At 41.5% G+C, this 22,518-nt stretch overlaps 2 protein-coding genes and 1 non-coding gene across 5 annotated transcripts in view; 1 reads left to right on the top strand and 2 right to left on the bottom strand.

The window, feature by feature from the left end:
* Positions 1–3,903, top strand: part of fsip1 (fibrous sheath interacting protein 1) — a 31,799-nt gene extending 27,896 nt beyond the window's left edge. For all 3 annotated transcript variants that reach the window (XM_086095319.1, XM_086095320.1, XM_086095321.1), the window contains exon 9: positions 3,562–3,903. In XM_086095319.1, the coding sequence (XP_085951445.1) occupies positions 3,562–3,645 (84 nt within the window). In that variant the 3' untranslated portion in view covers positions 3,646–3,903. The remainder of the gene's footprint in view (positions 1–3,561) is intronic.
* A 2,164-nt stretch (positions 3,904–6,067) lies between these two features.
* On the bottom strand, positions 6,068–15,038 carry LOC147162834 (thrombospondin-1-like). The gene is made up of 22 exons (XM_086094687.1): positions 14,854–15,038; positions 14,672–14,755; positions 14,014–14,573; positions 13,847–13,925; positions 13,618–13,707; positions 12,782–12,891; positions 12,354–12,479; positions 12,011–12,107; positions 11,634–11,807; positions 11,378–11,554; positions 11,125–11,298; positions 10,765–11,045; positions 10,464–10,682; positions 9,857–9,964; positions 9,546–9,705; positions 9,311–9,429; positions 8,775–9,009; positions 8,470–8,697; positions 8,113–8,384; positions 7,932–8,029; positions 7,711–7,850; positions 6,068–7,622 (listed from the first exon to the last, which is right to left on the bottom strand). Exons 2-22 carry the CDS (start codon positions 14,733–14,735, stop codon positions 7,615–7,617), a joined length of 3,519 nt encoding a protein of 1,172 aa, XP_085950813.1. The 5' UTR covers positions 14,736–14,755; positions 14,854–15,038; the 3' UTR covers positions 6,068–7,614.
* A 2,134-nt stretch (positions 15,039–17,172) lies between these two features.
* Positions 17,173–17,256, bottom strand: trnal-uaa (transfer RNA leucine (anticodon UAA)). Its single transcript has one exon. It is a non-coding gene; the product is annotated as a tRNA-Leu (tRNA).
* Positions 17,257–22,518: the final 5,262 nt, after the last annotated feature.

Here is a 22,518-nt window from a genome sequence, read left to right as displayed (position 1 = left end):
GAAACAAAAACCTAACAAGCAAGGCAGTGACATACCATGAAACCAAACTAAATGTAATCTAAACAACAAAAACACAGCTCTTCACATGTTGAAATGGTAGCCCGATTCTAGGAGAGTAATTTGTGCTGATCGCTGCCTTAGAAATGGACACGATCTAGAAAAGCTGTGCATACGCCGCTGCCATGGCTGCTCAGTAAAATATGGCTAACTTAATTTGACAACAAAAATAATGCAAAGAAGAAGCAGGTAGCTTGCAAGATCTTATTTGTTCTAATCATAGGCGATCGTTTGAAAAAAAATAAAAACAAAATTGTATAATTCACAAATCATTACAGCGAGTAAGTGCAATTATTTTGCTGACACAGCAAAAGTACTGGTGGGGTAGCCCAGTGGATTGTGGTGGTTGTAAACTATTCTATCCTTCTCTGTTTTGAACGAAAGCGAAGACCGCAGCACATGTAGCGCCAGTAAAAGAACTATGCGCGTCTCCCTCCTGCATGGAAAGCCTTTTTTCTATTTTTTTTCTCTATGAAAGGATCATTCCTGCGGTGAAATATTGCTCAAGTGCTGAGGTGAAGTGAGGACAAGGTGTCCGAAAGAGGTACCCTAAACCCATCACATCATCTTGAGAATTGACATACTTCCATCTTGGATGATATCATGTGTTTACTAATGAAGGAAGCATTGTTGACCTTCATTGTAAGAAATTCCACATGTGTCGAAGGGAGCACATGGATCGAATATTGCCCTGTGCACGGAGTGCAAGTGGCCCCAGGGGTGCCTTGGACCATTACGTTGACTTATGTGACTCGAGTCGGTGACCACGAAAGCCGAGCTTCTCACAATTTGTGTAAAGCCAACCTGCGCCCTTCTTTCAATGTACAGGAGGAGTTAAAACCGTGAGCGGTCGTTTGGCGGGGTGGCTCGCCGGGCGGACTTACTGTGTCTTTGACGTACCGCCGTCAAAGTTATACTGGATAGCTTCATCCCGTAAGGTCACCAGCTATTCCTTTGTCAACAGAAAACAAATAGTTTCTCACCATCAGAGGAGGGGGAATGACAAATGGCTCCATGCATGAAAGCCAGATACACAGACACAGTCTGTGGTCATATGGTTTGTGTCTAGCTGCTGGACACGGAACAACAAAAGGCCCACTGGTTGTGGTTCTGGATAGCAGGTGGTAGAGACAAAGCTCAAAGGGACGTTGTGGGGATGCTTGGAGAATTGGGGCTATGAGACATAAAGGGCACTAAAATGTTATCTTCGGCTGCTTTTAATCTTCTGTTTCCTTGTGGAGTTTTTCAGACTCAACATAGTTGTTCCTGTCTTAGCGATAAATTTAGTGGAAGAACAAGTAGTAGACATACCCTAAGACATTGCTGTCATCTCAAGGAATAGCCACAATTAGAGATTTTTCTTGTCTCATGTAATCAGTCCTTCTCCATTGCCGTGACGACTGGCGCTGTTCAAAAGAATTTCTTGCCCAGTCAGTGGGACACTTTTATTGGCCTATTCAGAGAGAGTAAAACTACGGACATATCTAATTGCTGCTTTTTTTTTTATGTATCTGTGTGCCAATTTATGTCATAGTTGCCAGTTCCAAGTGGGTCAATTTGAAATGTCAGTTATTAGTGGAAGTGACGTGTATCCAAAGTGCTTGGATGGACATGGTTGAAAGTTTAGGTTTTGTTTTGTTTTAAATGGTAGGGTACCAAACACTTAGGTAGATGTCAATATTATTTTCTCTCTTATGTGCTTTTTACTGTCATGAATCCGTAGTGAATGTAAAATACAAACTGGAAAGAATGAACGTAAGGATATTTATATGCATGCGCAGATTTTTTACTCTTGAAGGTCAAGTCCACAGTGCACCTTGCAACGTGGCAGTAGCTGCAGGGCGGCAGGGGGTCACCGAGGCTGGAATGCGCTGCCTGTGGACTCGTGCCTGTAAAGAAAATGATATACAGTGTTTGGGTAATTGAGGGGCCATAAATGACTAACACAGGCTAAGCCTTTATGACCCGAAGGCTGACATTACATTGTGGAGTATTTAGAGCAAGGGGCAGGATCTGGTGGAGATGTCTATCAACAAATGAAAACTGTGCTACCTTTCACAGGGTGGTCCGCTCAGGGGCAGCGTGCACATGATCGATGAAGAGTATTAGCTGCAGCTTGTTGGGATAGATGAGACGCAGGAATGTGATATATATATATATATATATATATATATTTTATTTATTTTTTTGCTTCAGTGGGGTGGCGGGGAAAACATCTGCATAGGCGTCACGCCAGATGAGTCTACACTGGTTATGTGTGTATATATATATATATATATATATATATATATATATATATATATATATATATATATATATATATATATATATATGTGGCGATTAAATATTTTAATCGTAATTAATTGCACGACTTCAATAGTTAACTCACGATTAATCAACTTTGATATCTGTTCTAAATTTACAATAAAATACTTTTTTCTGTTTTCATACTCACGTTAACATAAAAGTAGAAAAAAAATTAAACTAATATAAATATGGCTGCATCTTTTAGGCATTGATTCAGTAATTTCATAATAATTCAATAACATTGAGTTAAAATTGAAAATATGTACTGTACTGTAAAAGTGTGATATCTAATTGTGTTGAGGTCATTTTTCTGCCACTAGATGGCATAATTGCATTTGTAAGACGTTGGTTACAGCTCAGTGCGTTAATAACACACATTTTGACACCTCTATCTATCTATATATATATATATATATATATATATATACAATAATACTTAACTATATGTCTAATTTCATATCTACCTGTGGCTAATAAGTGAAGTGTGGAGAGTCTCTGTTGCTGAAATGCGTCCTCACCTTTATGTTTTTTGCGCGGTCAGGGAAATCTCTTTGTTGTTTTTTGGTTGAGTATAAAAATAATAGCCCCTTCAAACATTGTTTCCTGATACAAAATACCAAGGCTCACAGTTTTTGCATTGCAATGAGTTGATATGTATGCAATGGTATACAGGTGAGTCAATGACTGTAATTTGTTCAGAATTGTCCAGTTCAGCATCCAAAGCTCTTGGTGTGCGGCAGGCTAGAAGCAAACTCGCACGCATCGCCAGAGGTCTGCTTGTGCGGAGTCAAAATTTTCAGTTCAAATAAATCCAAGTGCTAACAAGGCTTACATCAATTGGAGTGTGTTTTCCTTGGATTATGAAAAAGGAACATCCACTTTGCTGCCATACATTATTATGATAAATAAACTAGCGCTGTTAGCTCGGGTCATCCAACATCAAGGAATAGTTTGTGGTGATTAGTCAAAAGCTGAGCATATGCCCGGTGAAGAATGTTTTGCAGAGGGAGCACATTTAAGGGGGATGCTAAAATAAGATGGAAAATACGTAGTGTCTACTCTTGTTATAAACAAGAACAGGCATGTAAGATGTATTATTTGACTGCTGGTGGTTCACTGTATGTGTTGGAGTGCTTATAAAAGTCGGGCTCGTGTGAAACTCGTCAACAACCTCCATATATTTGTATCTGTGTGCAGAATGAGCCAGGCAGCCTCAGTGAGGAGCAGTTACTTTGCCTGCTGGATGGTTGTGAGCTGACAGAGCCGGAGCCAGAACCTTGACACGAACATGGACCTCCTCCAGGCGAGGCCCTGCTGTCAAGATGTCCGTCAAACCACGCGCCATCGTTGACATCATGCTTCCTGACCTCCAGAATAGGAAGCAAGTATAGCCGAGAGATTGCCCTTTGTACTCATTTCACTGTCACGATATGCAATTTGAACTCGTAAAAACTTGAATGATTCACAGTCTTATGGTGAGTCTTTTTGAATGTAAGGAGCTATAAATAAAATGGCGCATATACGTGCTTGAAGCTGCGATATTCAACAAATATTCCATCCAAGGTTCCTCCTATGCATTCTCTTGAGGTCAGTTTCCACATTTTAAAAACTATATAAAGCAAGCCCTTGTTATTAACCTGTTGCAAAGAGTTAGTTTTTTCCAAGGATGATCCTGGAACCTAATTTGACATTCTCTACTGTTTAATATTTCAGTACTTTTTGTACATCGTGAAGGATTTGACTTGTCTCGCTGTTCAATGCTTTAGTATCTTTTTAACAATGAGCTGAGCAGGTCCATTCCATGTCAAATCACCCAGTGGGTTTAACCAAGCAGAAACTTGGTGTACTTGCTGATGGTGATGGCGCAACACTAAATCTCAAATTTTAGGTCCAATCGGAGCAGGGGTTTGAGAGCTATGGCCCGCCGATTCTTGGCATTTTTGGCAAAAAGAGGCGTGGCCAGCTTCCTTTTAACACTTATGCCACGGGAACTGCAGGGTCAATATTCTCAAAACATTGTCGGAAAGGGAATTCAGCAAACGAGAAATTTACTCCCTGCTGCTGCTAAACAAAACAATTAACATCTGAAACTTTTTATATTTTTCTTTTCGTACGTTTTTTTGGGGGGGGGGAAACCCCAACGACAAAGAAAATTAATAGCTTTGAGCACTTTAAGGTTTGCTTGGGAGATATTTGCTTGTGCTTGCCCAGTGCAAGTAGCAACGCTGCACCTGGCTGACACCTACCGCCCTCTTCATCTCAATCTTCACCTCATGTTGTGACCCCGTGCCAACAGTAGGAATAATCTCACATTCCTGTCAACTGAAAACATGTCAACCAGGTGGAGCCCATGAGGTCGGACCCTGGCGAGAACCACTCAGATAATATTTGCCTAGTTTCACAATTGATTAGTGATGCAAGGGGAAGGAAGAGGTGAAGCATTTTTGGGGTGGGAGCGAAGAGCGGTGAGCTAAACAAGGCAAGAATGAGTCAGTGTTAATGTCTCTATGTAAAGAGACATGCTGCATTCTTAGACTGTCTGGATTCTTTGGCCAGGCCTTCCACTGCACCATATGTACTGTACACAGCTCAACTTCCTATTGATGCATAACCAAAAACCCAAGCCATTGTAAGACAGCAAAAAAAAATGGAGTGTGAAAATGCCAGTGTTAAATTTTTGGGAGTTGATTTTTAACTCTCAAAGTGGGATTTTTGGTGTTAAATGTTGTCCCGGATCTCACTGTGAAATAACTTTGCCTTCACACCTGCATTTTTCTAATTTGAGAAAGACAAGTCAGCAGCATTTTTCTGTGTTAAATATTTAACTACTTCAAGTGTTGATTTAACACTGGAGAGTGTGGAGCTATATAAAGTCTGAAAAAGTGTTAAAATCGGCTCTGTGGGAGCCAATTAAACAATGGACTTTATTAGTTATTAGTGTTAGTACTACCAGGTACGATGAGATATTATGCCTAGGATCGGATCGGCCAGATTTCCCGGTGTGCTGAGCTGATAAAACCAATCTGCGACGTAAATCATTGATGGTTGCTCACTGGTTCAGCAGGTGCCTCGTCATTTAAATTATCATTTTGTCGTGGATAACCGCTTTCTTCAAACTGAGTAGTGGTAAAGCAGCAATTGATTGTGGCTTACCAATCTTAAAAATGTGTCACAATTATCAGCTAGTAAGCAGTATACAGTCCCTGTGTCTTAGATGAATAGAAAATAATCATAAATTCTGGCACAGAAAATAATCATAAATTCTGGCACTTTCTAAGAAAACTGCCATTTTAATACGCATTCCTCATAAAGACAATGCTCAGCAGAAAGTCACGTTGACGGTACTAAAGTGAATGAATTTATAACTCCGGCGTGTTAAATTCCTCATCGTCTGCAGGTTTGAAGACATGCTTGTGTGATGTGTAATCATATCTGTATGAATGTGCTGTTTAAGAGCATTATATTTCATGGTGAGTTTTCCTGCTGTTGACTCCCAAGGATACTCCCTTTCTCTGAACTGTCAGCAGACCCAACTAATGGATTCCAGTTGCTTGACACAGCACGGCCCGACTCTTTTTGCTTTTGTAAGGACGAGATCTCAATCAAAGTAAATACAACATCCTGGGTCTTGAACTATCCGTTCGACGATTCAACTTTTTGCTTGACAGGCCCCCCACAAAAGATCACAAGTCACAAGAAGTACTTCTTTCTGGAAGCGTTTATTTTCTCTTGACATATAACAAAATAACAAGTACAAGTATGAACAGCACTTTTTTTGGGTAAAAACTATGGTACATGTTTATGGAAAAGCGTCATCAAAATAAAAACACATCCTCATATCAGTGTGCAAATGAGTTTATACAGACAGAAGCGTTTCCACGAGGCTACGCTTCGAGATAAATTATTTAAATAGCATATATCTACACAAATGACATAACTTCAACATAATAAGTTATCACTGGAAAATACAACACAGTCAAAACATTTCCTTATTTTTTCTTGTTTGGCCTTCTTTCTTTTTTTTCCTCCCCTAGAAAAATATCTTATATACAACACATGAATGATAGTACAGTCCAAAAAAAAGCAAATTGAAGACTTTCAAATTGTTGTAAGAAAAGCGATTTGTTTATCTATTGCTGGCCTCAATACAAAAACCATTCATGAGGTAATAATTGTGTTTAAAGGATATCCTTTAGTTTTCCCTTTGTTAGAAATATACACACAAGCTCAGGCACACCAGCCATGCATGCTGTGCACACGCGTACATGGTCCGGGGTCTAATGTTGATTCTTGACCTAAGAGTTTAGTTAAAAAAAAAAATAAAAATAGAACACTTGACTTAAAATAGACTGACTCTCATTTCCTACGAATGAACATTTAATGGAGTGTGGACTAAAATAAATATTTAAAATGGAAAATTCTGAACTTGTGTTACGATACTGAGAGAATAGTGCTACCTGGAGGAGTTGTCATAGCCTAGATGTAGCTCAGCTTCCATGCCAGTCCCGACTATTTAGTCCCTTAATATCTTCATAAAACACTACATATATTTTGCCAAAAATTCATAGTTCCAAAGCAATGCAGAGTATACCTGCTTTGGGCCCTGTGCTCTCCTTTTTGTGCTCTTAACCTGAGAAGTTCTACCGTTTGGCCATCCCTATGTAGAAGACCTTAAATAATAAAGTCAATTTGGAAGAGTGACTTACTGAAAAGGTGAGAAAAAAAATTTGCCGTTTTTTTTTTTCTTGTAATTTTTGGGAGCCAATATACGTGCACATTCACTCAAACCGCACTCACAATCTTAGATCATAACAGTCATTCCAAACTGTCCATGGTCCCTCAATGGCTCCTTCGAGAAGGAATATTCCCACAGCCAAAGAAAGTTCTCCTACTGCTTTCTTCAAAATGAGTATCTTAAGAGTCCACAGCAGATGTACATTAATGCTCGAGGATGAAAAGAAAACGAAAAGAAGGAATTTCCCTTTGATCCTTCCACCACAGAGGGATACCAGCAAAGTTCAGGTGTGCAAAGCAATAAATGTGGCCCCTCTTTTGGAGGCAAAGGACGGGGCCAAATTCTTCTTCTCGCAATATGAATTTGGTGCAGAAATATCATTGAACTTTCATTTTGCTTTCAAGTCCTGAGGTCACGTTACCTCACGCTATACCACTCTTGCTCATCAACGTGCATTGCCCGGGTCGTATCGTCAAATTGGGAGACGTCCTTTTTGCCAGGATGTGCTAATTGCATTACGCATCTGAAAGAAATTGAAAATAGACAGATGAGTCTCATGTTGATTTTTTTTACAAAGACCTACAATAATGTATATGCATTTTAGATCTTACCTTTACATTCATATTTAAGGTCGGAGAAGTAAACCATCTCCTGAGAGAAGACGTACAACCCTAGTCTTCCTCCAGCATAGGTTTTGTCATAGATGTTTCCGGAGTCGGCCATGATTCTCTTGCCCTCGTACATCACAACTCTAAAACCCAAAGAGCAAACATGTGAGATCACCTCAAAAAATAAAGATGTCACAATTTCTTTCTTGGTTTTTACAACTTACCTGATAAGTCCACTCTTTGGTCTATGGATCAGGTGCCATCTGTAAGCGGTGAAGTCCTTCCAGCCGATCTTCTTAGGGTCGTACCACAGAGTGCGAACCTGTAAATCAATATCAATTTTCAAATGTGTTCCGATCTTTAACCAAGAGGACTATTCGAGTCCTAAAAAAATTGAGAGCTCACCTGTCCTGGTGTGTCTCCAGTGTGCCACAGTGCATTCCTCAGGTGCTCACCAGGGCCGGTGGTGGAGTTGATCACTTTGATGGACAGGCCCGCGTAGCCTTGAGCCTTCGTGGGTTCGTGAGACCAGTATGTCTGTGTGATCTGCTTCCACATGACTGAGTAGAATCGAGAGCTTGACTGGTAGCCAAACACAAAACCAGCGTAGTCGTCATCTCGGTCTGTGTTGACGAAGAACGTTCCGCTGAAGTCGACAGCGTTGAACTCATCATAACCTGGTAGGAAGAGGAGAAGGTTTAGGTTTTGCCAAGAACGACGTGGTGAATTTCTAAAGAGAAATGTCGATATGTGGTTTCGTACCAACGGCAATGCCTGGGTCGCAGTTGACAGTCTGTACCAACTCCTTGCCCTGATGTCTGACAACCCAATTGGGATCAATCTGAGAAGTTCCTTTAGGATCAAGAGGAACCATCTGGAAACGGCGGAAGTCGGTTTCACTGATGTCAAAATTCTCCGGGCAAACGTCATAAATGTCCGGGATCTTGTCTTGGTCGAAATCATCTTTGCACACATCGCCTCGGCCATCGCCTAAAACGATACATGATACCATGAGGCAACCACAGTATAAATACATAATAAGAGGATTGACTGAAGGAGTGACTCACCATCAGAGTCCAGCTGATCGGGGTTAAAGGCCAGCCTGCAATTGTCCTTGTCATCGGGAATACCATCATTGTCGTCATCGTGGTCACAGGCGTCACCCTTGCCGTCCTTGTCGTGATCTGCCTGGTTGGCATTTGGTATGTAAGGACAGTTGTCCAAATTGTTCTGGTGGCCATCTTCATCAATGTCCTGGTTGTTGTCACACTTGTCTCCCACGAGATCCGAGTCTGAGTCAGTCTGTTGGAGAAAGGAATTCTTCGTTTTATGGCCCAGACACTGGGAGACTGTTATTCTTTAGTATGAGAAACAATTCTCTGGACGGAATTTAAGTGTCCCGGCATGCAAGCTATCATCACTGCGATCCTCAAATCACATCTGATTCAAAGTTGGATGAGGCTGACACATTCCTCTCTTTCTTTAAAGTCAATTTATAGCCTCTACGGCTTCCAGACGGATCGTTGACATTTGTTCACAGCACGCCAGTGGTCCATGCTGAGAGATGAATAAGGTAAAAGTGCAAGCCGGGGTCTGACCTTACCTGATCAGGGTTATGCTCGAGAGGGCAGTTATCGCAGTGGTCTCCCACCCCGTCCCGATCTGTATCCCTCTGGTCCACATTGTAAACATATGGGCAGTTGTCATTCTCATTCAGAACGCCTGTTGAGTTGAAGCACATTGTTGGATTAGCCAACGGGACCAAGCTAATGTTTGTTTAAGACCCTGGGAAGCTGTGAAACTTAATACCACTGTAGGAATTATAAATGGTCTCTTACCATCACCGTCAATATCCACAGCGCAGGCATCCCCCTCTCCATTATTGTCAGTGTCGGTCTGGTCAGTGTTTGACTCAAAAATACAGTTGTCACAACTGTCACCGATATCATCCCTGTCTGCATCGTACTGGGCGGGGTTGTACACTCTCGGGCAGTTGTCCTAAGGAAAATGTCATGATATTGTAAGATTATAAGGGAGAAACTTTGCATTTCTATTTGTGTGCATGAAACTGATTTGTAAATTGTAGCTGCCTGGTCTGTGGGGAAGGCTCGGTGTTAAACCAATAAAACACACTGTTGGGATTACTTACCCTATCATCAGGGATACGATCATTGTCATCATCGTAGTCACATTCATCACCCTGGCCATCCTTGTCATAATCTTCCTGACCAGAATTGGGGAGGTTGGGGCAGTTATCCTGTATAGAAAAAAACACATATGGAGTTAAGTTGAGCTGTTTTACACTCTGAAAACAGTTGAGTCAAAAGTAACCCAATTGTGATTCAAAAATGGACCGATCCACTTTATGGTTGAATTTGACCTGGGTTGTCTTACATAAAATGACCAAATATTTGGGTCAAATTAACCCAAGTGGAGTGTTTGACCCAACATGGGTCGTTATATACAAAATTACTCTTCTTTTTTTTTTTTACCCCAAGTTGGGTCAAATTGATCCAACTCGAGGATCTAACCCAACTTTCTGGGTTGTTTTATAGAAAATTACCCAATTGTTGACCCAAAGGTGGGTGAAACTGACCCAAATAGACAATCTGACCCAACTTTCTGGGTTGTTTTATACAATATGACCCAATATTTTACCCAAAGTTGGGTCAAATTGACCCAAGTAGAGGATTTGTCCATTTATGTCATATCATGGAATTGTGACCTTTTGGAGTTCTGTAGTAGTTTGAGGTTACCTTCTTGCAGTGATAGGTAGCATTGGTCACACATAAGAGGTCAGAGTTGGGCCAACCATCCAGGTCAGTATCCTCTCCACAGATAAATCCATTGCCAGCATAGCCCGGCTTGCACTCACAGCGGAACATGGACTCGGAGAAGACGCCCAAGTAAATGCAGTTGGCATTTTTGTTGCAGTTGTGGCTACCATCCTGGCATGGGTTACGTGGTTTGCAAACCTAAAAACAAAACATCCCAGAAGCTTAATAACACAGAAACAAGATTTCTGGTTAAGAACAAGCACTAAGTTATCATTCAAACCTGTTTTTTCGCAGTGGCCTGTTCCACTCCTCTTCCAAAGGGCTGAGGGCCAGAGTAACGAGCAGGGCATGCCTGGCAGTTGTAACCTGGCTCTGTGTTCTCACAGCGATGGACTCCGTTGTGTGTATAGCAAGCATCGGGGACCTCCTTGCACTCATCAATGTCTTTGCAGGTGATACCGTCTCCTTTGTAGCCGAGCGGACACTTGCCACACTTGAACGAGCCATCGGGGAAGCTAATACACTTTGAGCCGGGGAAGCATGGGTTGGAGAGGCAACCGTCTGCAGGGGTAACATTGTTGGCTGTCATGTCATGCAAATATAATTTGGAAATAACTCCGAGATCATTCTATGTGCTTACCAATGGGACAGTCCTGTTTGTTGCACACTTGAGACATGGTGGCGTCACCAACACAGTCCTTTCCACCGTATTTGGGAATAGGATCAGAACACAGACGTTTGCGGTTCTGGATGCCTCCGTTACATGACACCGTGCACGTGTCCCACGGTGACCAAGGTCCCCAACCGCCATCGACTGAAAGTTGGACAAATTACAACAATCAGTTTGTTCTTCTAGACCGTGGAAGTATTTGTGATGATAAAATTGAACTTACTGGGACATGGTGACTTTTGGCAGATTTCAGTTTGGCGTCCCTCTCCCTGGCAGTCCATGCCACCCATCTGGGGTGTTGGAGAGTTGCAGAGGCGTATGCGAGTGATGACCCCCTCCCCGCAGGTCACAGAGCACGAGGACCAGGGAGACCAATGGCTCCAACCTCCATCTTGTTTGACTGTGAGTGCCAAATACACAATTCACTCCTCATCCTTCATGGCTAGAGTAGATCAGATTTAAATGGAAGTCTTACTTACAGCGTTTGTCGCATTCCTGAGGGAAACAGTCACGGGTTTGGACTGAGGTGCCCTCACAATTACTATTGATGCGATCGCAAGAGCGTCCACGCTGCTGGATGCCCCGACCACAAGTCACCGAGCAACGGGTCCACTGAGACCAGGGGGACCAGTCGTCCTCAGCAGAGTCACTTGCTGTAAGCGGGGAGGGGGTTTAAAAACGTTACATTTTGGCAGAATGGAGACAAGAATGAAATAAGTTGGGTGGTGCCTTGACTTAGGAGTTGAATTTATTCAAGTTATTAACTCAATTTAATTTCTATTTCAAATCACGTTTCCACTCTGAGCTCGTAAGTTGAGGCACTCGCGTCACTGTATTTGAAGAAACAAAAACTTACGATTTCCACATCGGGGGCAGCACTCGCCCTCTGGCACGGTGCCATTGGTGCAGGGAATCAGAGGGCAGGAGATTTTTCGACATATGGTGGCAGAGTTCTAAATGGAGAGACGGTCAGATTATTACAAGAATGATGAGCTGCATGTCGGGCTTAACTGCAATAGTTTTTTTTTTCACAATTGTAACCGGGACCTCAACAATCCTGCTTTGTTGACATAAATCATAACTCCATTCAGGGAAAATGTCCCCCTGCTTGCTTTTGTTTGTCTCAAGAAAACTATTGCCTAAGCTGTTCACATCGTGTTGGCACCCACAGTAGGAAACACAACTGTTTCTTCACTTACCTGGCAGGTACACTCAGTGCAGTCATCCACGGTCCACTCTTCTCTGTCTTGGTGCACAATCCCATTGTGGATGCAAACACTGCCGTGGTTCTTGATTTGCTCTTGAATGCTGGCGCTGACCTCAGACTGCAGAAGAAGAAAAAAAACGAAATTGAGTGAGGGGAATAAGGGGAGGGGGGCTAGCTGGGGACCAAGGATGGAAAACTTTCACTTTGCCAAAGTTCCAGCACAAATGAATCACCATCCGACATAATGATTAAGACATAGCCTGACTCTAGTGGAGCGATGCAAATATAAGCAACATAGTTGTGTATTCACATGGCTCTCATTAGGAACTTGGCCACGGGCTGCCACGACAGCGACAAGTGGCACTGGGAATGCGCTCGCTTGGATGCAAACAAGACGGGGTGCGGTTCTGCAGTGCTTACCACTCTCCGCAGCTCGTTGGTCACATGCTTCACTACCACGCCGAGGCCTCGCAGCTCCTTGAACAGGCCTGCGATGTCCTCGCAGGAGAGGCCGCAGAATGATTGGAGATCTGGGACGGAGAGAGAGAGAGAAGTTAATAACAACTGACTGATTCATACACAGTAAATTCTCTAGAGTAAATTTGACTATTTAGATTGGGACCAAATCGACTCAGTTTAGAGTAGTCACTCAAGGGTTGAGGAACGAACTCACGACCTTCATCTTGGGAGACTGCCACACTACCACCTGAGCTATGCCCCGCCTACTGTTTGCTTATCTCCAAGAGGAGACCATAAACATCGTTTTTGGTCTCTTGGAAGATTCCAGCTGACATGAGATAGATATATATATATATATATATATATATATATATAATAACACAGCAGGAGCTGCATGGCTCAGGGAGTAGATCGGATGTCTCCCAAGTTGAAGTTTGTGAGTTCGTTCCTCAACCCTTAACTGACTTTTATTTTTATATATTTTTTAATTCTTTATTTTAGTCTCTTCCAAGTGTAAATATTACTCTAAAACTGAGTCTATTTGGTACCACTCTAAATATATTAAAATTTACTCTACAGAATTTACTGTATACATAAGTATTACTGTAATGCCAAACCAGTCAAGTATGTTTTCAACTGCTTTTAAATGTCAAGTGAAGAGATGAAAAGGAGGTTCAACAAACTTATATGGTTCTATCTGGCACCTTCAGTTTTTAAATCTCGTGAGAGGTTCAGTAAGTACAAGGTAGGGCAACAAACTTGACACCAAATCCACAAATTATTGGAGAAAGTCTCACCTTTGGTTTTGTGGCCAGTGTAATCGGTCCTGATGGCAGGGCTGGAGCCATTCATTGGGTTTCCCAGTGTCAGGACGTCAGTCAAGACAGCTGCAGGTGCAAGCACAATGCAATGGATTTTTATTACTTCGAATCAATCATCATTTGGGACATAACAAGCTAATTATAGGGACAAAAGATGCAAACTCCGCCCTCGACCTCACTTGTGCGATATACTCTGAAACCTTACCTCCATTTTCGCATCCTTTATTTCTCAGAATGGTCTCCAGGGATGTCCCAAAGACAAATCTCACATTCTGAAGCACTCCCTATAAAAAAAAAAGAAAAAAAGATTTAACAGACATGTTCCAAACAAACATGCAGCAATGAAAAGAAGACTTGACCCTAAGTGCTTACCATAAATTTGTCCCTAGTTGCTCCCTTGCCAATTCTGAGCCTGGCGATGTCCACCAGCTCTTGGGACAACACTTTCTGGATGGGCTCGTCCATCTCGGACACGTTGATTTCATCGCAGCCCACAAAGAGTTTCACGCGGTCGTCCTGGAAGAAGAGCGTGATGTTCTTCCAGTGTCCCGTAGCTAAATTTGGCTCCTCGATGGACACCAGCTGCTGATGGTCACCGGTGGAGTAAAAGACGTCTAACGTGTTGGCCTTGCCGTTGGAGATGATCTCCAGCACGGGACCCGAGCCGTCTTTCTTCTCAATGGTCAGAAGGCTTCCCCTGTTCCTCTTGGACTGCTTTAGGTTGACCAGGAGGATGAAGCCCCTCTCCAGCTGGATGGAGTCGATAAGATCCCCGAAGGAGTTGTCAGGGACGGGGGGGATCAGGTCTGCGTTCATAATCTTGTACGCCGGGCTGTATGGGTCAGCCCCTTTGACTAAGGCGACTCCATTGTGCCTCTTGTCGACCCGCACCAGATCAAATAAGTCGTAAACGCTGTTGTCGTCACGACTCTCTGCGGGAAACAAGGACACATGCGCGTTTTTTTTTATATACATTATGAAAAGAAAATGCGGCTGTAACTCATTTGATGTCATTGTTCTGCATTCTCACCTGCCAATATTGCACCCTCACAACTCCAAAGCATCAACAACAGAAAGATGCCACGCAGCATCATCTCTCTCGCGCAAGTCAAAGCTAAAATCAAGACGAAGAATATGAATTATATATGACATCTTTTCACATCCAAATTTGTCACTTGTGAGGACTAGTTATAATGTAAATATTATACAAACCTTATAAAAGAAGATTCCTTCAAAGACAGACGAGTTGAGTGGATTTAAAAAAAGAAAAAAAGATGTCCTTCAGTTATTATTGATCCGGTCTCTTTCTTGAGGCTCAAGTCGAAAGTCGTGCTTTATTATTATTACTATTATTTTTAATTCCAATTGATGCTCTCAAGTTCGATTGCACTGAGTGACTGCCTGTTAGGGCGCGAGTGGAGACTATTTGAAGGGTTGAGAGACATTCCTGAGCTGCGGGCTGCACCAATGGCAGACCAGAGGAGCGCACCCGCGCGCTCGCTGGGCGGATCCTGGGACCTCTTACCTCACACAGCTCGTCCCAGTCACATCCGAGACGCGCACAAAAATGCATTCCACAAGCTCAGCGGACAAATATTCCATATACTCACCCGTGCCAGACATGGGGTGGGTGGTGGTGGGGGGCGTTTCCGGTCACATCAAAGCTTAAGCGTCTGGCGAAATACGTATGTGCTATTATTAGCTTTTATATTATGGGACAATGTGAGCTTGGATTACCTGGAGACTTTATATATAGATGGCTCATGTTTATTTATAGAGGCTAAGTAAAAACACAATATTATTCCATCACTTATATTATCAATCGCTACTGTTTGCTACATATAACAGCTCCTCGTTTGCGAACTGTGCCCTTCTGAAGACGTTTCATATTGTGTTATTTTTTAATGTGGCCACCAGGTGACTCAGTGAGCAACATAGTGAGACTTGTCTGTGCCGCTCAGGAACAATAATATATACAGCATAATAACATTCATACAATTACAACCAACAAAAGAAAGTCATGTATCAGCGTACTGTATCTATAAAATAATTTGTTCTTCTTCTTCCTGAGTACATAGTAAAATTCATATTTAAACCATAATTACAAATTCCTCCACATTTTTTTTTCTTCAATCTGAATGTGTTAACTAATTACATTTGATTACTAACTTAACTAATTTCAATTTGTTAACTAGTTGTTTGTAATTGGGAATATAAAAATCAGGAATATAGAAATAACCACTACCACTCGAAATGATGCATCAATATTTGCATTGCCCTCTTATGTAGTCAATTCCATACTCGTTAGCTGTGCTCTTATAACAATAAAAGAGCAAGGCTCCTTAAACAAAAGATGCAATATAACAATTTCGCATCATATCAAGAAAAGAAACCGATTTAAAGCCTTGTCTCCATATGTGTGTGCTGAAAGTTCCAGCACGGTGCAGACATGGTGTAGAAAGCTGTTGGTCAGTATCCGTCACGCAGCAACCCATGTTTGAAAGTAGGTTAGACATACAATATGTGACAAAGGACACCTGCGTACATGTTGTAAAGCCCAAAAAAGGCGATAAGGCGGTAACACATCTCACTGGTCCAAAAACTGTGATTCGAATGGAAAACATTGTGGAGGTGGGAGCAGAGCTTTTCGCCCTCGGTGGGAAGGATATTTGCTGATAACAGCCAGGTGGGACGACTACGCGAGTGTGACCTCACGGCGTGGGAGGAACAACTGACAGGGCCGTGCTGGAGCGCCAAAGGACTGATGAATACCAACCAAGCCGAGCCAACAATCTCGGCGGAAGCAGACCATAGATAACAAACGTTGACACTGCGCATGCTCCACTCAACTCGGGTTTAGAATCCCCATGCGGAAAATCACAGCCTTTAAGTCTTTTTTTCTTTTTTTTATAGATTAGGTTCTTTTTATACATAGTTCAATTTAATTTGTTGACCTGGAGACACCTGAGAATTTGGTTTAATTTATTATGAGTGTACTAATAATTTCAACACCAAACCATAGAAACAGGTTCAAACATCCATTATAATGTTGCCTGCAGCAATAAGTCGTTAGAACTTTTATTTTTTTGTGGAGGCGGCTCGCCACTCCCGCGGTATCTGCTCACAACGGCCTCGGGGGAGGCCTCAAGTACGTATTATCAGCGGCGGCGGTTCAGGTAACAAAAGCCCAACAGAGATAGTGGAAAGTGTGTGTAAGAGGCCTTTGTAGCTACTTGTCAAACGCACAAGCGCGGTGACTCACTCATAAACGTTAAGAAAATTGGGATAGCAGCCAGACGATCACTGTTGGCGAATGCTGAATCACTGGAAACGCATTAATCAGTGACACGAGTAGAGAACCAACGTCCACCACACGGCAGAATAGTCCTCATTTACATACCTGGCTTTAATTTACATATTTTTCACTGAGAATTCACAGAAAGGTTGGCATGGTGGAAGATATTCTTAAAATGCATTTGATGAATGAGACATAAATGTGGGACAGGTTAGTGTAGTTCATTTGTCACATTTTACCAGGAGTGGGGCTTGAACCCACAAGGACTTCATGTCCATTGGATCTTAAGTCCAACGCCTTAACCACTCGGCCATCCTGGTGCAATGTATACTAAAACATATCAAATATTTAAAATGTAAATTATTTGTGAATGCAAAATGGCCACTGACGTTTTTTTTTAGTCAAACCCTGACTGCAGTTGAACCCAGCAGAGCTGTCCAGATAGACTAGCTTTGTGCAAGCTCCGTCTCCAAGAGTGTGCCATTTTGAGAAAAGTCATGTAATTTCATTAGAGCAGGTGATGGCAAATAAGCTTCTCAAAATGGCGCCAAACTGCAGTTGAGGATAGAAAAACTTCTCGCCAGCCAATTCTGCAACACGGCTTCAATGTTATTTAGCAAGGCATTGAAAAATGAAGTGCTAAGTGAATTTTGGGATATCCTGTAAATACAAAAAATTTCCGTCGAAAGAATATGACTCATACATATTTTTTATTATTATTATTAACCACAAAGCAACATGGCAAGGTTGGCATGCAAAACATGGGCCCTGGCAGTTGAAGCTATATACACTGCAAAAAAAAAAAAAATCAAAACAATTAAGGGAACACTTTGTTTCTTTACATTTTTCATTTTTGTTTTTTTACTTATTGATTTTAATTAGTGATCAATTTGTTAATGGAATTGCATATAAAATGTATTTGTGTATGTAATTTTTCACAAATGTATTTATTTATTCAGCAACATAATAACATATGTTTATATTTAATATCCAAGGTATTTTTTCCTTCCAGATTTATTTACATGCATTAAAAATACCAAATAGCACTATTTTCTCTCTCTCTCTCTCTCTCTCTCTCTCTCTCTCTCTCTCTCTCTCTCTCTCTCTCTCTCTTGTCCCTCCCCCTTGGTGGTCAACTTACATAAATATATACATACAGAAATATAACTACAAAAAAACTTCTTTTTTTTTGGCAATTTGTTAATGTTTCTTCATTCTAATTATTAAAACATGTTGTTTACTCAGACTATTATAAATAGTGGTAATTATGCTCTGAATGTGTCTGTCAACATATACACAAAACCCCGTTATTCAGACTTTTTTGTCCGTCTAGTAGAAGAGAAAAAAGAAGCAGAAATGATATCATCGAGCTAATTTGTAGTTCAGTCCTCTTTTGTGTGCGTGTGTGTGGGGTGTGTTTGTGTGTGTCTGGTATATCGACAAAATAAATGAGGGCCATCTTAATGATATTTATCGACAGGGCCTGATAACAGCGTCCAACCATGTCAAAACTGAACATTTGGTGCAGAACATGTTCGCAAGAAATCTCAAATGACATATTACCAGGAAGTTTGTGAGTCAAAAAGTATTTTTCCCAAGAGGTGCAGAGGCGATGAGTTAAGATTTTTTTTGTTTCTGTTTCTCTGGTGCATGCCTGAACAGTGGCCGCAATAAATTGCTGATGCGAGCCATTCAGCAGTGCATCTGTCAAACAGAGGAAATGATCTTATCTGTAACAGAAACTCATCTCTATTTTTGGTAATGAGAAAAAGCATAAAACACACTCGCTTTCATTCGTCACCATGAGTCAGACACTGGTCAGTATTTGGGGTCCGACGTACGTATGTGGGAAAAAATGCATGGGAGAGAATGATAAATTGGCGACAATAAATAGTACAATCCCGACAAATGATATCATGTCAGGATTATGTTTAATGGACGCGACATACAGTCATGTAGACATCCATGGTGACCCTTAGTTGTGATGTGCTGAGTGATGGTGATGGTAATACACCCGCTTCAGTGCAATGACTAGCCCTGCTAAATGGACGCTGTTGACTAATGGACCGGCAGACCTCATGCTGAAGATGTTTTGCGTCTGAGTGGGTTTGTTTTTGTAAAAGCGCTGTTCCTCACGACCCCACAAGTGGATAGTAACATACGTAAACCTAAAAGACTTTAAATTATTGATGTGGTTTTCTACTTGGTTAATCTATTATATGACTCTATAAATTGGCTATTCCACTGAATCTTTGTGTAACACTGTCAAAATTTGCTTAGATATATATATATATATATATATATATATATATATATTTTTTTTTTTTTCCCAACCTGAAATCTAATAATATGCATACTGTGAACCAATCAAAATGTTAACATTAGCCCATTTCAGGCAACTTTATTTTTCATGTTTTATTGAACTGCAAGTATTCATTTCATTAGCAGGACTAAAAGTAACAGAAGTGAGTTAAAATATACTGTTTATCTCCTGTTAATGTGTTCTTCTTTTGAAAGTTGTTTTCTCCTAACTTTGAGGCCAAAATAAACTACCGGTAATCAGTCACCCTGTGTGTGTGTGTGTGTTTGTTAGCCAAGGTTAGCTTAGCGTCAGACAGGGATTGGACTAAAATGGTCTCCCTGGCAATATATACCGTATCTATAAATAATCTCAACAAAATGTTTTTTTTTTTTTTTTATAATTCGGATGTGTTCTTGTTTTAAACTCCTTTCCCTCAAACCTTGAGTGTTTATGCTAAAATTAGCTAAAATCCTCCAGGTCAGTTAGCAATGTTCAAAATCATCTTAGCATCAAACCTGGAAAAGGTGATATATATTTATATAATATAATTGTGACAGTGTTACACAAAGATTCAGTGGAATGGCCAATTTATAGAAGAGAAATATAATAGATTAGCCAAGTAGAAAACCACAGAATGATTCTTATAAATAAAGTCTTTTAGGTTTACACCACTTGTGTGGTCATGAGGAACAGCGCTTTTAACAACCCTCCCCCCCCCCCCCCACTATTAAATAGGTTACATTGTCTTTTCAAAAACATTTTTAATTCTGTTTTTTTTTTTTATTGTGTGTGTTTTTTTGTTTGTTTGTGTATTAGTAGCAACAATACTGTTAACAAAGTCAGTTAATCATAAAACATTTCATAAAGGATTCAAAGATTTGGGAACCCCCATAAAAAAAACTAAATTACAAAAACTTCCTACCCCACAATGTCTCCATAGGAAGTAGTAAAAATAAGCCATGACGTTATCCAGTGGGCTTTACAGACCAAACGTATTTCCTCGTCCCTCAACACACATTTCCAAGCTCCACTTGCTGTGGAAACCCCATTTCCTGGCCTCATCCTCGTAAAATCCACTTCTGATTTTGAGACGTCGCCGTGGAAACGTGGACATTAAACGCTTGGGGTTGCCACGTTCCATGATACCAAAGAGGCTATTTTACAGCATAGTGCCCCCTGCAGTCTGTAAAAGCTGCCAACTCCGTGATGAATGCCGCCACCTCATTCTGTCAAGCTGGAGGTATATTTGTCCTCGCACATTAGATTAACACTTTATTTAGCATTTGGGAGAATCGGGACAACTTGACTTCCGTTATAAGTAGAGCAGTTGAATCGTTCAAATAGTGAGTACTTTTGCCACCTCTCACAGCTGCTTATTGCTTTCTGTTGTGTTTTGTTTTTTCCCCTTGGGTGTTTTTCCCGCCCCGCCTTGATTACCTGCACGTGTTTACTATTATCCGCCCTTCCTCCTATTTGATCTAAGCACGCCGTTGTCTTTGTGCTGCCTTGTTTGCGGTCCAGCGTTGTCCTTCTTTCCAGCTTTTTCGATCTGACCCACTTTTCCATGACTTTGAAGCCTTTCGCCAAATGATACAAATTCCTCCACCTTATTGGACCGAGTCGAAAGAGTGCCGCGCGTTGCTGGAGGCAAAATTCAAACCCCAAACCTCAGAATTTGGAGAAAACTAGCTCACTGGGCTTGAGAACTTCAAAAGTGGTCAAATAATGAGAATAAATGTTATTCCAATGTTCCGGGGGTATGGAAGGAGGTTCAGGTGCTAAACACGAGTCCACCATGCCGCCAGGACTTATATCAATAAGTTAAACACAATGCTGATCATTTAATAACAATGCATTAATAAAATAAAAATAAGTTTTGCGGTAAAGGGGACGAGTGATTAGTGTGTATATCTTGAGTGTGACTGGTTGTTTGTTTATCCCTGCAATTGACTGGCAACTGGTGATAGGTGCACCTCGCCCGGGGCGAGTCGTCTTTTTACAACACGCAGGCATGGGATGATGGGGTCATGTGAATGTTTTTAAGCAAGAGTTCCTGCGCCGTGTTGCGATGTTGATTTCGGCAGTAGTAAAGTAATCAGTCGGCGTTTGATTTCATGGGTTGCTATTGTGATCATTTCTGCCTTAAAGTTCGAATTACAATCAATGTTTACACATACTGCACAGTGGTAGAAAAGGTTGGAAGCACTTTCTGGGTGTGGTGAGTTTGGCTCGTTGTGTATCTGACAGTGCATTCCGATACACAATTAAAGTGAACTTGATTCTTTGAGGATAAAAACCTCAGGCGATAGCAGGAAGACTTCTGGGCAGAGAGGCGAGCGATGGCCTGATGGTGTGCTGCTTTAGGAAAGACAAGTTCAAGTGACGGTTCGAATGAGAGTGTGAATGGTCCTTTGACCTTATGTGCCCTGTGAATGGTGACCAGTTCAGTGTGTAGTGAGCCTTTTGGGACGGATGGATGGATGATGGATGGATGATGGATGGATGATGGATGATGGATGGATGATGGATGGATGATGGATGGATGGATGGATGATATCTTGCTTTATGGATGGATGGATGGATGGATGACAAATTGATGGATGGGATGGATGGATGACACATTGATGGATGGATGACAAATTGATGGATGGGATGGATGGATGACACATTGATGGATGGATGGATGGATGACATCTTGCTTGATGGATGGATGGATGACATCTTGTTTGCTTGATGGATGGATGATAGATGGATGATATCTTGCTTTATGGATGGATGACAAATTGATGGATGGGATGGATGGATGACATCTTGCTTGATGGATGGATGGATGGATGGACGGATAACATCTTGCTTGATGGATGGATGGGATGGATGGATGACATCTTGCTTGCTTGATCTTGCTTGATGGATAGATGGTTGGATGGATGATGACATCTTGCTTGATGGATGGATGACATCTTGTTTGATTGATAGATGGATGGATGGACGGATAACATCTTGCTTGATGGATGGATGGTTGATGAATGACATATTGATGGATGGAGGACATCTTGCTTGATGGACGGATGACATCTTGCTTGATGGATGGATGGATGGATGATTGACATCTTGATGGCTTGCTCGCTTGCTCGCTTGATGGACGGAAGTGTCAGTGTCAAGGAACCCATTGCAATTCTCAAACTTTGCAAATATATCTTGATATTTCTGAAATATTTTGCACATTTCTTTCAACCTGGAGAGATAACTGCCCTCGTTTTCAATGAGGTCTTGGTGACAT

Source organism: Leptonotus elevatus, chromosome 14 (genome assembly GCF_054856555.1).
Source record: "Leptonotus elevatus isolate MCC_2025b chromosome 14, RoL_Lele_1.0, whole genome shotgun sequence".
NCBI lineage: Eukaryota > Metazoa > Chordata > Actinopteri > Syngnathiformes > Syngnathidae > Leptonotus > Leptonotus elevatus.
Note: the sequence above shows the minus strand (reverse complement) of the source record. Positions and strands in the feature narration are given on the sequence as shown.

Bases quoted from the DNA above. Each gene is read 5' to 3' on its own strand.
- LOC147162834 (XM_086094687.1), bottom strand. From the start codon at position 14,735: ATGATGCTGCGTGGCATCTTTCTGTTGTTGATGCTTTGGAGTTGTGAG. The intron at 11,046-11,124 runs GTAAGCACATAG...TTACCCCTGCAG, and splicing joins CAAACAGGACTGTCCCATTG to ACGGTTGCCTCTCCAACCCA. The intron at 9,010-9,310 runs GTAAGGTCAGAC...TTTCTCCAACAG, and splicing joins TCGAGCATAACCCTGATCAG to ACTGACTCAGACTCGGATCT.